The sequence below is a fragment of the Ascaphus truei genome, chromosome 4, assembly GCF_040206685.1.
Source record: "Ascaphus truei isolate aAscTru1 chromosome 4, aAscTru1.hap1, whole genome shotgun sequence".
Lineage (NCBI taxonomy): Eukaryota > Metazoa > Chordata > Amphibia > Anura > Ascaphidae > Ascaphus > Ascaphus truei.
In genome coordinates this window covers 264,827,106-264,843,064 of record NC_134486.1, presented here as the reverse complement: position 1 = coordinate 264,843,064, position 15,959 = coordinate 264,827,106, and the positions used below count along the sequence as shown (strand labels likewise).

General features: G+C 43.0%; 1 protein-coding gene across 1 annotated transcript in view; it reads left to right on the top strand.

Moving 5' to 3' along the window:
- Positions 1–15,959, top strand: part of MDN1 (midasin AAA ATPase 1) — a 120,703-nt gene that overhangs the window by 29,798 nt on the left and 74,946 nt on the right. Inside the window, exons 21-34 of the mRNA XM_075597454.1 lie at positions 214–361; positions 4,852–4,962; positions 5,527–5,678; positions 5,967–6,145; positions 9,052–9,260; positions 9,444–9,590; positions 9,742–9,883; positions 9,981–10,115; positions 10,279–10,417; positions 10,851–10,989; positions 11,082–11,212; positions 11,852–11,996; positions 13,332–13,461; positions 14,165–14,368. Of these exons, the coding sequence (XP_075453569.1) occupies positions 214–361; positions 4,852–4,962; positions 5,527–5,678; positions 5,967–6,145; positions 9,052–9,260; positions 9,444–9,590; positions 9,742–9,883; positions 9,981–10,115; positions 10,279–10,417; positions 10,851–10,989; positions 11,082–11,212; positions 11,852–11,996; positions 13,332–13,461; positions 14,165–14,368 (2,111 nt within the window). The remainder of the gene's footprint in view (positions 1–213; positions 362–4,851; positions 4,963–5,526; positions 5,679–5,966; positions 6,146–9,051; positions 9,261–9,443; positions 9,591–9,741; positions 9,884–9,980; positions 10,116–10,278; positions 10,418–10,850; positions 10,990–11,081; positions 11,213–11,851; positions 11,997–13,331; positions 13,462–14,164; positions 14,369–15,959) is intronic.

Genomic DNA, 15,959 nt, shown 5'->3' with positions numbered 1-15,959 from the left:
ACTGATGTATTTCACATTTGCCATCATTAATTTTGAAACCTATACATTAGAGACGTGGATAGTTCCTGTCGATAGGTTCCAGGGCATGGTTGTATCGGTTTGATTAGTGATCCATAGCTTTCCTTTTCCAACGGAGACTTCTATTACCATAACAGTCTCTTACTCTTATTTTTAAGATGCAAACATGTAGCCGGTTTTTTAATTTCATTGCAGCTTTTACTTGGCCATACGCAAAAAGACTCATGCAGAGCTAGTGGACGGAACAGGACACAGACCTCACTACAGCCTGCGCACTCTCTGCAGAGCATTGAAATATGCGGCTGCTAACCAGTGTAACAGCATTCTGCGCTCCTTGTATGAGGTACATAAGTATGCAGGATTACCAATGATGTTCTGCTACTGTACTTTAACTTCCAAATAAGGTTTGCTAAGGCTAAGGCCCCGCTCCCAGAGTCAGCGCACCTGCGCTGCTGACAGGCGGTGCGCTGAGATACACAGACCGCGATCTGCGTTCTGTAGGGAGCGGGAGGTGGGAGGTTTGATCGGGAGGTGGGCGGAAGATGGGCGGTTTGACAGGGAGGGGGGGCGTGGCTTGAGCGGAGGGACCCGCTACTCTCCCCCCCCCTCCCTCCACGGACTCGGGCTGGAGCTGGAAGGTAATATTTAGTTTAAACACACACACGCAGGCACTCATTCATACACGCGCACACACACACACAGGCAGGCACTCACGCACTCATACACACACGCGCGCACACACAGGCAGGCACTCACGCACTCATACACACACACACACAGACAGAGGCAGGCACTCGGGCACACACACAGAGAAAGGCACTCACCTGCTTTCACTCCACACTCCTCCCCGCTCCCCGAAGCCTCTCCTCCTCCCGAAGCCTCCCCTCCCCATTGGCTCACAGCCACACACGTCACGCGTCAAAGCTAGAAAACACCATTCTCTGGTGTCTCCAGCGGCTGACGCGCTACAGCGTGTAGTGCTCTGTGCAGCCAGGGGGGACCGGGACCGGCTCGCGAGGATTCCCCTGCTGGTGGGGAACTCGCGACCCGCCGCCCGCGCCAACGAGCGCAGCGGGACCGAGGCCTAAGGACCACTCTCCTAGTGCAGTATTTCCAGGAGTGGTTTATCTATGCAAAAGCCAAACCTCTGTGATAAGAGTAGAGATTGGAGCATTTATTTAAACGTCCATTAGGGTGATGTAGCAGTGTTTGCCCTCCCCATTGTCTACATATCACTCTTTATATACCATCACCAGTGATTATCACAGCTAATTTTATCTATACTTCAGCATATCATCAGTGTGCTGAATCTATTGGCACTACCTGCTGTGCCTTTGCTTCCTCCTATAGCTTGTACCAACTTAAATCTGTCTGCCTTCCATATCGCAATTGCATTGTCATTTTCTGGCTTAGTGCCAGGCAATGCCGGGATTATTTTCTGATTTCAATTTTACTCTGTGTGCGCTCTCAACCATGAGTATTTGATGCCCCACGTTATACTTACCCATCGAAACAATTGTAATTGCCAAGATGGTTTAATTCTTTAAGTCTACATAGTAATTGACATCCATAAGGCTGGGATCATGCCATTAGCAATCTGTATAACACACATACCAACATTGATTGTTCACGGGTTACCAGGACAACCATAGACGCTATAAAAAGCCTTGGCTGTCACTCACCCGCCCCTGACGAATCGCCGTGTAGGAGGGAAACGCGTAGGGCGTTCGGCGTAGTGACGTCACCTGGGAAGAGACAGTGGAGCTGTGTACCGGTGGTAACTGTATCTTCTATGAGGCTGCCACGAGTCAATTGTATGCTGTTTAGCCATTATGTGCGGTTTGAGCTTTCATTTACCTGGCACCACCGTGTGCATTCTTTGTATAGCTTTTGATGACTTTGTAGTCTCACACCACTGCGGATATTATTGTACTTGATTCTGCTATACTTACAATTTTGCGCTACATCATACACAGAGGATTTTGATATAGCCAGCACTATTTACTATGGTTTACTTTATATAGTTATGGATGCATTGTTATTTTAGCACCATTATTGTCATTCACCATATCACAGTATATAGTGCATGATTAGGCTTTACCTCCCTGCTAATAGACAACTACTATACAACAAGTGTGCTGATATTATCAATAAGAATTACTACAATGCTGAGCATTGATTGCTAAACTTACCAACGCAGTCATAGCAATGGCAGACATCACTACACTATACAGAGTATTTATTTAACTGCACAATTCAATGTTTTATCCTATTAGTAGTGAGACATTGATGTATCATACAACATATGTATAGAGTTATTGTCCTGCACAGGCTCAATCCACATACCACCAACCTACTATTGTATTGAACCTCACCTGTATGCATTGCAGGAGTCCAGAATTACATCCACATATTGGCTTGAGATTTATTAGGGATTTGCTGACCTGTTATTCTATCTAGGTCTGTCACTACCATCATACTCCATTTTCCAACATGCTATATCATTATAGCAGGTTGGTTCCACGCTTTACAATCTTCGGTTGGTTTGATCGGTATGCTGTGCCACTGATTACATTCTATATTAGCACGAGCAGAACACACTACATCTACATATTGTTGAGGCACCCTTGAGGCTCAGTTACCCTATCACTTGATAGGTGTCTTTAGGTGGTAAAAATTGCACACATATTCTCCAATCATGGTAATTAGCACTGATTTGGCAATACACCTTTAGCTCAACCCTACCACCCCTGCCTGATTCCCACCCTATATATATTTTTTATTAAATCACATACTACTCAATTTTAGACATTAATGTATGTAGACTTTATTTTAGATGTATACCCAATAAATGTTACGTTTTAATAGTCCCGGAGTGCATCCATCAATGAGCTTCTAGCTAGAGAGATAGTGATAATACACCTTTCCCTCTAATTTCTGAAATACATTTCATTCAGCTCATCTGATGCACCCAGTGCTAATCTAGGCACAATTCATATTTACGTATTACTTCAATTATTATTAGTGAGCAGTACATTTTGTTTGTGTTTATATATATATATATATATATACACACACACACACACACACACACACACACACACACACACACACACACACACACACACACACACACACACACACACACAATGGAGGGGGGGAGTATATTTTGTGCAAAAAAACAAACTAAAGACTTGGTCCCAATTTGGGCTTAAATCAAGCTTGGATTTCTGTATCAATTTATTGCACAATGTAGCATTTTGAAGATATTGGTGCATTTTATTTCTTGCTCTATGTATTCCAGAGAAAATCTGAAAATGAACTTCAAAATAAATATAAAAAAACACACCTTTGGCAGCAGCGCTCCATTGAAAGTTAGCAATGAGGAACTCTGCCATTTATCCCTCTGAGATTAAGGAATCTTCCGCAATAAATATGACATCACTTTTCAGTGCAGCCATTTTATACAGAATGAGGTGGTCTTGTTTGCAGAGTGCTCGATCTCCCAGTCTTCAAGTCCCCTCTCCCCCCCACCTCAGTCAGGTTTTCAGGATATCCTACCTTCAGCATAGGCGGGTCAGTCAGTCTCAGTCTAAGATTGAGCAACCTGTGCTGAAGCAGGAAAATCCTGAAGACCTGTCGGGGTGGGGGGGGGGGGGGGGCGTGCTTGTCGAGTTCGGCACCCCTGTACTAACCAGGCAAACTAATTTCATAACTCATAACTCATGACTCCTGCCCATCTTCCCCCACCTGACCACCCACACTTACTTACACACACTTACTTACACACACTTACTTACACACACTTACTTACACACACTTACTTACACACACACACACTTACACACACACACACTTACACACACACACACACACTTACACACACACACACACACTTACACACACACACACACACTTACACACACACACACACACTTATACACACACACTTACACACTTACACACACTTACACACTTACACACTTACACACACACTTACACACACACACTTACACACACACACTTACACACTTACACACACACACACACACACACACACACACACTTTTCCTTATCTGTCTCCTGTACATACCACGCCACAGTTTCTCTCACCTGCAAACCATTGTTTTGCTCTTTAACCTAAATACCATTCCCCCCCTTTACAGCTAATCAACCCCCAACATCCCTATCCCCTTGCCCAAACAGTAGTGTGTGTGTGTGTGTGTGTGTGTGTGTGTGTGTGTGTGTGTGTGTGTGTGTGTGTGTGTGTGTGTGTGTGTGTGTGTGTGTGTGTGTGTGTGTGTGTGTGTGTGTATGTGTATATATATATATATATATATATATATATATATATATATATATATATATATATATATATATATATATATATATATATATATATATATATATATATATATATATATATATCTCTCTGTATAGAGAGCGAGAATCTCTTTTGATAGGAATGTTGTACTCTTCACCGACATTAAGGCCACCACATAAAGCATCTTGCAAACCCTTGAAGCACACAGACCATTTTTACTTTGCATAGATATTGTATTGTATGTCTTTATTTATATAGCGCCATAAATGTACATAGCGCTTCACAGTAGTAATACACATGGTAATCCATATAAATAACAATATAAATAACAGGTCATGGGAATAAGTGCTTCAGACATAAAAATAACATTAAGGAAGAGGAGTCCCTGCCCCGAGGAGCTTACAATCTAATATTCCTTTCCCCATTGCGTGGCTGTTTTTCTTTTGAAGATGGTGCTGGATGCTCTTGATCATGTAGAATTGCTGTTAATCATCTGCTGCGATTTGCAGGGTTTTTGTCTGGGCTTCCTGACCCAGTTGGACAGAGCGTCCCACTCCACAGTGCAGACATTGATATGCTGTCATATCATGCAAGGCAACATCAAAAACCTTCTTAAGCAGGTATGTGCCATTTTAACACTCTCTTAATAGGCTGTGGGCACAGGTAATTGTCCCATGCTGCAAGATGTGTAGACCTCTACGTGGCACAAATAGAAGTATCCAGATAGCACTTCATAGATAACAAAGATATGTAATACTGTATATGCCGACTATTGATGCACAGAGAGGTGGGTATCTCTATAGCCCTTGGTGATGAACAGGAAAAATGCATGTAAAATCGGTATTGTATATTGTTATTGTATATATGCTGATCTTGTGGCAATTTGATTGTACAGACACATATCTGCTGTGCATTCTCTTGAGGTTTCTCCCCTGTTTTTATTTCACGTGACTGTTGGCAGTACCTCCGTGGAGTATTTCAACAAATTTAGATACTTTTATTTCCCATTTTTGCTTTTGTGGACACTATCACCGTATTAACATGTTTTACTGCCTTTTTTTGTTTTGTCAGAATGGTTTTTGATTTTAGGCACCTCGCTAATTTGTTGACTTGCCGATGTTTGTTTGTTTGAACCTCTGACGGCTTCCCTCCATATAGCTGATGGTGTGATATTTGCATTTCAGCCTCTCCCAGAGCCACAGGGAGGTCGGTTTGTCCAGATAGAAGGCTACTGGATTCCAATGGGAGATAAAGACCCTGCTATAGATGAGACATACGTCCTTACCGCCTCAGTGAAGCTTAATCTCCGAGACCTTGTAAGAGTGGTCTCTGCAGGGTACGTGGGTTTTTTTGTATTTTTTTTTTTGTGTCTCCCTCTCTTGCAAAAAGGTGAAAATATGAGCCACGTTCCATGCCATAAGACACCACTAACTCTCCATTCTTCCAATTATGGCTGCTGGTCTGTGGAGAAGACGACCTCTTTCTGTTATCAGTTATGTATTGATCTATATTAAGATGATGTTATATTATGAGTTTCTTGGCAGTGAAATCATTGGAGTTTCATTGAATGTTGTGACGCAATTACTATTACGATATAAATAAGTGTCTTTTGAATGCTTTTCAGGAGCCACCCAGTGCTGATCCAAGGGGAAACATCTGTGGGGAAAACCAGTTTAATCCGATGGCTGGCTTGTGCTAGTGGAAATCAATGTGTGCGAATTAACAACCATGAGCACACAGACATCCAGGAGTATATTGGTTGTTACACTTCAGACACTTCTGGCAAACTTATGTTCAAAGAAGGTAAAGTAACATGTCATTTGCATTCTACTACATCCTGTCATGTGACCTCCGTGTTAATGTTTGGGCTTAAACATTTCATTGATTGTTATCATGGCTGACTAGTATCTCGCCTTGTACTGGAGCAGCGCCCTACTACGCCAAAGTGGGAAGATGTAGTTTGCTCCGTTATTATTTTTTTTTTTTAAATCCATTTGCATCATTGCTGTCAGTTTGCTTAAGTAAAAACATGTTTGACACTTATTTGAATTTTTATTACATCTGACTCTGCTCCAAAGATCAAAGCGGTTAACTCCATCTCCCATTTGGAGAATTTAAGTGATGCAATAGTAATGAAAACTTCGCCATTTATAAAAGCAAACTTTGGTGGGGGGTGGGGGTGGGAGGGGCGGCGGCTCTACAGGTCATTTCCAAGTGGTTAGAGTTGGAGCCTGCGAGACAAAAGTTGGGATCTTCCTGATATATAAACATTAAACCAATTTAGAGCCTGTGGTCCAATACCGGAGTACTGGAGCTTGTTTAACATAGTAGGGTGGTCAATAATATCAAAAACCTTTGCAAAATCTAGGAATATTGCACCAGTCAGCTGTCCATGTTCCATACCACATTGGATCTCATGACAAATTTCTAAGCCGGTCTTTACAGTGGAGTGATGTGGTCGGAAGCCGGATTGGAACTGACTAAGAAATGTTGACTTCTTGTACAATGCTTAGCTGGAAAATAGTGCATTTTCCCTTGACTGTGGATGATAGGAGGTAGAATAGAGGGGTATGTAGTTTTAGATAATGTCTTTGTCCACTTTTGAAGACCTGGATAATTCTGGCGTTTTTTCAGGCTTTTAGGGATTTGTCAGGAAGACAAAATTGTGTTGATTTATGGAGGCGATTGGTTTAGTAATGACATGGGCACCAAGACGTAGGAACTTAGATTGCAATTGGTCAGGGCCATATTGATTAGCTTTAGTTTGAAGAGCTCCTGTATGATTTCATCTTCAGACACTGGACTTATTTTGAATTTGTGAGTACTGTGAGGTGGAAGTACTGATGAGTGTACTCAGTCTGGGCTTCCTCATTATTAAGACACAAATGTGACATTAATCTGGAAGTAGCCCACGCCACAAAGTATTCATTGAATGTGTTGTCATTTTTGATAATGGAAGGATCTTGATGGTAACAGGGATCAAAAATAATATTGACGACCTTCCAGAATTTTGCAGGATTTGATGTTTTTGTTAAAAATGGTCATAGTAGTGTTTTGATTTTGCAAGGTTAATTTGCCTTGTGCATTCATTCCGCAGGGCTCTAATTTTCGTGGTCTTGCGTAGAGCCAGTTTGTTAACATCTATTTCACAAGGCATCTCTAAAAATCAATAAGATTGGATGTAATCCAGGAAAGATGGTAATCTAGTTTGGGCTGTAAAAATATTTGTATGGTCAACAAGTAGTCCTTTTGGGAATTTAAGAGACATTTTCTGTGATGTGGAAAAGGAAGGGCCATGGTTTAATTCAATATCGCCTACCAATGATGGTAACAAAAGGAATAGAAATGTAAAATCTTGTTTGTGGGTTGCAAAGGAATGATGTTTGCGATGGCAGTTTGATGTATTGGTGCTATGGGTTCTGTATTTCAGAACCCGCCACCAACATTCAGTAGGTTGTGCAAAGCTTTTGAGTAAGCCCGGGTGTATGATTACACAGCCTGAGCTCACAGAGGACGAGTTCTTTAGCTGGGACAGAGTAAGATGTTTCAGTAAACTTACAGTAATGAATAGACTTGCAGTCAGTAACATTATAAGTATAAGATATTAATGTACATCTGTAGTCTGGCAAAGTGATGAAGAGCTGTTTCAAAGATTTAGAACAAAGTGTAGCATACGTGAAATTCAGGAGTCCAAAGCCAGCAGGTGTGCCGTTTTCCACTTCATGCTCCACTTCTCTTAAGCTTCTGTATAACTCCATATTGTATGACCCTTAAAGGATAAGCCTCTTTATAGGTAAGCTACATGCCCCTGCAGTTGGCTGCTTTCCCAGTCTATCATTAGCTATATAGGTCTAAGAAGTCACCTGATCACAATTAAACTCTGTCCAGGCACAGGTCCATTAACACATGAGGTTCACCGAAGACAAATGTTATGTTAATTGTAATCAGACAGTTCACATACCCATGTTAGCAGTTGCGTTTGCTATTTTTTGCAGCACCACAGGTGTTGATTGCAGACACAGGAGTGTAACACTATACATACCTGAGAAATGAAAGATGAAGTGTATTCAGATCTTAACAGATGTATTTCCTACATAGAGAGAGAGCGAGACACAGTGCGGCTGCATACGCAGAAGGCATTTTGCAGCCGTGTATAGTAGCTAGTCCCCACACCCTCCAATCCGCTTCATCAGTGCACCTGCATTAAGAATACTGTCCAACTCCTCTCCTTACACTGGGAATTAGTCATTAGCAGTTGAGGGAGTGGGAAGAATATACGATCCACTCCAGCAACCTTTCCACTCCCTCTGCACTGTGTTAAGGGGTTGAGGCAGAGCTGATCCTGCAATATTGCTGAATACTGTATGTACCCAGACTAGATTTTATTAGGTGCTGGAAAAAAGCCATGAAGGCAGGGAATGTTCCATATTACCAACTGTAATTCACAATTTGTAATTTAATTGAAACATATTTTCTTTCCTAAATATTTTACCTAGAAAAAAAAAATACATTGTGTTACCTTTAGTTTTCAAGTACATCATGGATACAGAATTGTGATTTGGATATTAGTTACAAACCTTTTCCTAGGTGGGAAGCAAGGGGTCTCGGGATTCATAGATTGTTAGATCTATAGATAACATATAGTCAGACTGGACATAGCTGTATATGTATATACTGTATATATTAAACAATAATACTTTATTATCCAGGTGTTCTAATTGATGCAATGAGAAAAGGCTACTGGGTCATACTGGATGAGTTGAATCTGGCCCCAACTGATGTACTTGAGGCTCTGAACCGACTGCTGGATGACAACAGAGAGCTTTTCATTACAGAAACGCAGGAAGTAGTGAAAGCGCACCCCAGGTTCATGCTCTTTGCTACCCAGAACCCACCAGGTGTCTACGGTGGCAGAAAGGTTTGTAATAAATGGCCGTTGTTTTGCCCCCTTGGGTTAGCCATATATTTCTTCATGCTATTCATCTTATTTATTAAGTGTTTGTGGTTTTTTTTGTTTTATTTTTAAAATTGTATATTACAAAACACAAGAACAAAGGGGTTGTCCTTTTTTATGCTAATGCTTCCCATCTCTTCTTAATAGGTGCTGTCGAGGGCCTTCCGCAACAGGTTTGTGGAGCTCCATTATGATGAATTACCAAGTGCTGAGCTGGAGACGATCCTGCACAAGCGATGCAACCTGCCTCCATCTTACTGCAGCAAGCTGGTTGCAGTCATGTTAGATCTGCAGGTAATAAGGGGTTTTGGTTGTGTGACATGTTGTTTGCATTGAGATACAACTGTGTAAAGGAGTGTGTTGCTCATCATGTATGGCGTTGGGTACATTTGGAATAATGTTTATTGCTAGCTCTGCAATATTGTCTTTTTTCCCTCCTCTCTAGTCACACAGAAGAGGATCCTCTGTGTTTGCAGGAAAGCATGGTTTTATAACCCTGCGGGATCTCTTCAGGTGGGCTGAAAGGTACCGATTATCAGAACAAACAGAGAAGAACTATGACTGGCTTCAGCATTTGGCAAACGACGGTATGCACGTTCCATCTTTCTATAATACGGTCACTAGTAATAGACCCATACGGTTACATACATACTAATTGTGAGGTTTCTCGTCCTCTGTGGATAGGCTTCATGCTTCTGGCAGGGAGAGTGAGAAAGCAGGAGGAGGCGGACGTTATCCAAAAAGTTCTGGAAAAACGCTTCAAGAAAAAAGTGGCACTGCAGACTATCTTCTCCAAAGAAAGCGTGCAAAGGCAGTTGGGTGAGCGTGCAAACATGAGCTTGCAAGCGACACCTGCTCTCTTCCTGAGACTTTTTTCTCCATCCTCAAATGGAACAAACTCGCATCAAGAATGGTGTTATTGGATGTACACAACTGACCATGGCACAGTTGCTTCTAACAGTGGTTTTGTTTTATTGTACAGATGCTATATCTCTCCAGAGTACTGTCATGGGTTGCAGATTCTCTCACATTGTGTGGACGCAGGGAATGAGACGATTGGGCGTACTTGTGGGACGGGCTTTAGAGTTTGGTGAGCCCGTACTGCTGGTGGGAGATACAGGGTATGTTCTAATTTTTATATGATTCTAAGTAAGGTTCCTGGAGGTGTTATGCGTTTACATGGTTAGAATTTGTTCATGATTGTTTCTCTTGTTTAACTTCACTCCTCATTTTTAGTAAGAATTTGTCTTGATGTGAACTTATGTACTGGGGAATTAAAATGAGCTTCATATTTTAAGCTGTATGTAAAATATGGGCTTTCAAAAGATAAGTTTTTAATGCACAATGCAGACCTTAACATCTCGAGCTGAACACAAGTACAAACCTTACACTGCACTCAAGTTTCCAATTATAAAACCAAAGCTTAAAGGGAAATTAAACTGCTGTCATAGGCCTCATTGAATTCTGGTGGTGCCCAGAGGCTACGTGGGCGTTCTTTTGACACTGGAAGGCAATAAAAGCAATTTGTCAATGCTTTATTTTTCTAATTTGTAGCTGTGGCAAAACAACCATCTGCCAGCTATTTGCAGCCTTGGCCGACCAGACATTATACTCTGTGAACTGTCACCAGCACATGGAGACTTCCGATTTCTTAGGTGGGTTGCGTCCAGTGAGACAGAGGTCCAAGGACAAGGTGAGTCCTAATTCTGAACACCACTAGTTAGAAGCTGCGCCTGCTTATAAATCATTGGTCGTTGAGTGTCTTGTTCTCCTTTGCCACCACAGGATGATGTGGAGTGTTCCAAATTGTTTGAGTGGCATGATGGACCCCTGGTTTTGGCTATGAGAGAAGATGGTTTCTTTCTAATGGATGAAATTTCTTTAGCGGATGATTCTGTTTTAGAAAGGCTTAACAGGTAGGAGTTTTATGCATGTCTAGGGTTGGGCAATATACCGGTAGCATAGTAATACTGCGGTAATACAAATGGACAGTAACTCGATACCATTATTTATTACCCTGTTGCTGCTGGGGTTGCATATGTGAAGCTGCAGACAGGAGTGGGGGTGAGGCTGTGACTGAGAGGATCTCTCGGGCTGCAGCTTCAATCCCTCTGCTGGTAATGTCCTCCCATGCCTCTTAAACCATTCCTCCCCTTCCCAAAGCCTCCCAACCACCTCCTCCTTTTTATGCCTATTCCACCAGTCTTCCCTGTGCCTCTTAAGCCCACCTCCTCTCATCCCATTCCAAAATAAATATTTCAAATAATTTTTATTGCTGCAGTATTTTTTTACCAATACAAATACGAACATCCTATTTTTTTAAATTAAAATTCTGTGGATTTGCACAAAAAAAATCTATTTCTAGGCGAACTGGAGTTTTTTTTATTATTTTTTTTATTTTTGCGTCGGATGAGCAACCAATATGACACATTTTCTTTTTGGTTTTGACAATGTCCTCAATGTAAAAAAATCTGCATTTTTATTTATTTTTCTCCAAACAATTGTCGGTTTAGGAAGTTGACAAAACCTTAATGGTATAACTGTTTTCTGTTAAGTGTTCTTGAGGTTGAAAAGACCTTGATGCTGGCTGAAAAAGGAAGTAATGAGGAGGATGATGATGAAGTTGAGCTTTTGACTGCTGGGAAAAAGTTTCAGATTTTAGCTACCATGAACCCTGGAGGTGACTTTGGTAAAAAAGAGGTAAGCATCCATTGTAATGTTGTATATGAATTCCCTCTTGTCTGGTACCAGTGGAACGTTTGAAGTTCTATCTGAATAAGAGGAAATGTGTCACACTCGGGCTAAGGCCCCACTGCGCGCGACAGGGTGCCTGGCGTCACTTGTTCCCGGCATCAGCGCGCCCAGGTGGACTACTGGGAACTCGTGACGGGGGCGCGGCCATGACGTCACGTGGCTGGTTCCCCCTCATTGGCTCAACCGATGCTGTGACTTGGCCGCTGCGCCAAAAGACAAAATTCTTGTCTTTTGGCAAAGGCGGTCGCGCATTGTGCCAGGGCGCGCAGGCAGCTACTGGGGCTGGCCCCGTAAAGGGCCGTCACTTGTGTGCTCCGCGCACGCAGTCGCAGCCACTGTGGACCTAGCCTAAGGCCATGTCCATAGATGGACAGGCCGTGCTGAGGCGTGCGGACGCTCCGCGCTGAGCCCATGCATCCTCAATGAGGATGCCTTGAGAGGGGGCTCGCGCGAGCGTCCGCAGGCGTGCGGAGGAGTTGGAGGTTTCAGCCGAGCGCCAAGCTGTTTTTTAGCGCGCTGTCGGCTGAAAACCTCCAATGAGAGTGAGGCTGCGTCAACGTCACGGCGCCGTGACATCGACGTCAGTGCGTCGCGGTCGATTGCCCAGCGACGTCACTGCCCCGCCTCCCTCAGTCTCCCCCCACCTCCGATCGCGGACGCTGGCTCGCCTGTATGTGCGTGGAATCGCACAGCTTCTGCAGGCGAGCCTCAGCGTCATCGCGGTGCAGCCCGGCTCCCCCCCTCTATGGCCCGGGCCTATGGCTTGCGCTGCTGGAATATCCTGCACGGCAAGCCAATGTCTGAATTGAACAATAAATACATTAAATACGTTGCATTATGGTATATATTCGTTTCAAATCGAGAGCAATGTCTGGATTAATATCCAATGCGCAGTGAATCATGACCTAAGTGCTAAGGATTTGGGATCTGGTCATTTTAATGAGCACACTGACTCTTTTTTTGTTTTTTTTTCATGATCTTTTCACACTTTATTTATAAAATGTTTTACCATGAAGTAATACATTGAAAGTTGCCTATTGTTTTCATGTATGTCCTGGGCACAGTTATGATAACAATATATGGTTACATTAAATGAAGAGGTTATACATTATATTTAAAGACCTTGCATGAACAGTTAAACACAACTGACCGTAAGCGTTTAACCTGAAGCGTTACACATCTTTGTACAAAACCCTAAACTGGGTAACAACTTTGCAGAACTGTTTCGACCTCTAATGAATCTGGGTTGCTGCTAACTGAATGTAATATTGCTCTTCACAGCTGTCCCCTGCGCTGCGAAACCGATTCACAGAGATCTGGTGTCCGCAGAGTAACACTCGCAATGATCTTGTAGACATCATAAAGCACAATTTACATACTGGACTGTCTCTGGGTGCTTCAGATTGTCACGGTAGGACTTTATCACGACACAAAATATTCTGTAAACACTGGTAGTTTCTATTTAACATATCTATTAACATATTACTCAAAATGTGCTTTCGAAATCCAAGTCTTAATGTTCACAAACAAGTTTTACGGGTGCAGTTCAACATAAGATCAAGGTGGATTTATTTCAGTGACATTTAATGGGTTAAATCTTGTTTAGGGGGCGTCAAGCAGAAGCATAATTTTGGGGGGGAAATATCGTCTACTGTGGAGTAGACACGTAACCTGTGTGTTTTGTTTTTCCTACCCCCAAATAAAAGAATACTATTTGGATGTGTGTACACACCTCACTGTAGCAACATCTATTAGGAAAGAGGAGTAATAGGGCAAGGGTACTTATATGCAAGACACAGAAGCGGTGACACACAATCAAATTAAAACAACCCATACATTTCCGTTTACAAATGGTTCAAATACACATTTCAAACAATATTTAAAAAAATGTATAAAACTTGGGGATTTTTCTTGAAACCATGCATTAACCACCAATGTTGCACCCATTCAATCTGCCACTACTTCACTTTGATCATCCATGGGAGTTTGTTGTCCCAGAAACCTCGCCATTGGCATTGAAACCTGGAGCTAGAAAATATTGGTGGCACTATTCTGCGGTTAAAGCCCTTTTCTGCTTTGTTTTCCTTCCGATCATGTGTCCTTTTCCATTTAAGGTGCTGACATAGCTGACCTAATGATGGATTTCATTGAATGGCTGACAAACCAAGAGTTTGGACGTCGCTGCATATTAAGCATCAGGGATATCTTGTCATGGGTTGACTTCATGAATCTCATGACCTCAGACGGGTCACATCTCAATGCCGTCACGGCTTTTGTGCACGCTGCATGTCTAGTGTATATTGACAGCTTAGGATCGGGTAAGCTGATATCTAAATCAATGCAGTACTTTTTTTTTTATAAAGAATAAAATGCAATTCTGCGGTGGACTTGGTGATTTCCATACCGAATCCAAATGCCAACTTCAGTTCAGAAACAGGGGAGTCGGGGCTCAAGCCGGGTGTTTAGTTCACACTTCTGCTTATTCTGTGCATTTTTCCCTGTTGATAAATGTCAGTTTGCTCTTGCACGTTTCGGGCAAACCACCGCGTTTTTAGCTATGATTGTTTACTTTGGATTATTGCACATCACGAGAGTGCAAGAAAAATCCTTGCAACTCAAGAAGGTTTAGAAAGAACATAAAAAGTAATTAAAAAATAAATAAATTACAGGCATACCCCGTTTTACGTTCACCCACTTTACGTACACTCACAACTATGTACATTTATTTTTAGTTGCACCTTACCCCTGTGTACGTACGCGTGCTTCGTGAGTACGGACACCAGGGGGCGGCGTGCGCACCTCAACACTCCTGCAACCTCCTTCATGCTTGTCTTTATTATGGTGCTCTCGATCTCCCTGTTCCCTCTGCCTTCCCATCTGTCTCCGTTCCCCCTCCCATCTGTCTCCGTTCCCCCTCCCATCTGTCTCCGTTCCCCCTGCACTCACGCTCCATAAAGCAGCTGCTAAACCAGTGATTCCGCCCGTGACTCTGCTTGCTCCGCTCTCCTCCTTCTCCTCCCTCCTCCCTCCTCAGAGCTCTGCGAAGTTTTGCATGTGATGTGAACTACTGAACAGCCGTGAGGGGAAAGAGAAGATCTGCTGCAATCTTTGCTTGTGTCAGTGTGTGAGTGTGTCAGTGTGTGACTGTCAGTGTGTGACTGAGTGTCAGTGTGTGACTGAGTGGCTGTGTGTGACTGAGTGACTGTGTGACTGTGTGTGACCGTGTGTGACTGAGTGACTGAGTGTGACTGTGTGTGACTGAGTGACTGTGTGTGACTGAGTGTCAGTGTGTGACGTGACTGACTGACAGTGTGTGTGTGTGTGTGTGTGTGTGTGTGTGTGTGTGTGTGTGTGTGACAGTCACTCAGTCACACACAGTCACACACAGTCACACACAGTCACTCAGTCACACACAGTCACTCAGTCACACACAGTCACTCAGTCACACACAGTCACTCAGTCACACTCAGTCACTCAGTCACACACAGTCACTCAGTCACACACAGTCACTCAGTCACACACTGTGTGTGACTGAGTGCGTGTGTGACTGAGTTTGACTGAGTGACAGTGTTTGACTGAGTGACAGTGTTTGACTGAGTGACAGTCTGTGACTGAGTGACTGTGTGTGACACTGAGTGACTGTGTGTGACACTGAGTGACTGTGTGTGACACTGAGTGACTGTGTGTGACACTGAGTGACTGTGTGTGACACTGAGTGACTGTGTGTGACACTGAGTGACTGTGTGTGACACTGAGTGACTGTGTGTGACACTGAGTGACTGTGTGTGACACTGAGTGACTGTGCGACACTGAGTGACTGTGCGACACTGAGTGACTGTGTGCGACACTGAGTGACTGTGTGCGACACTGAGTGACTGTGTGCGACACTGAGTGACTGTGTGCGACACT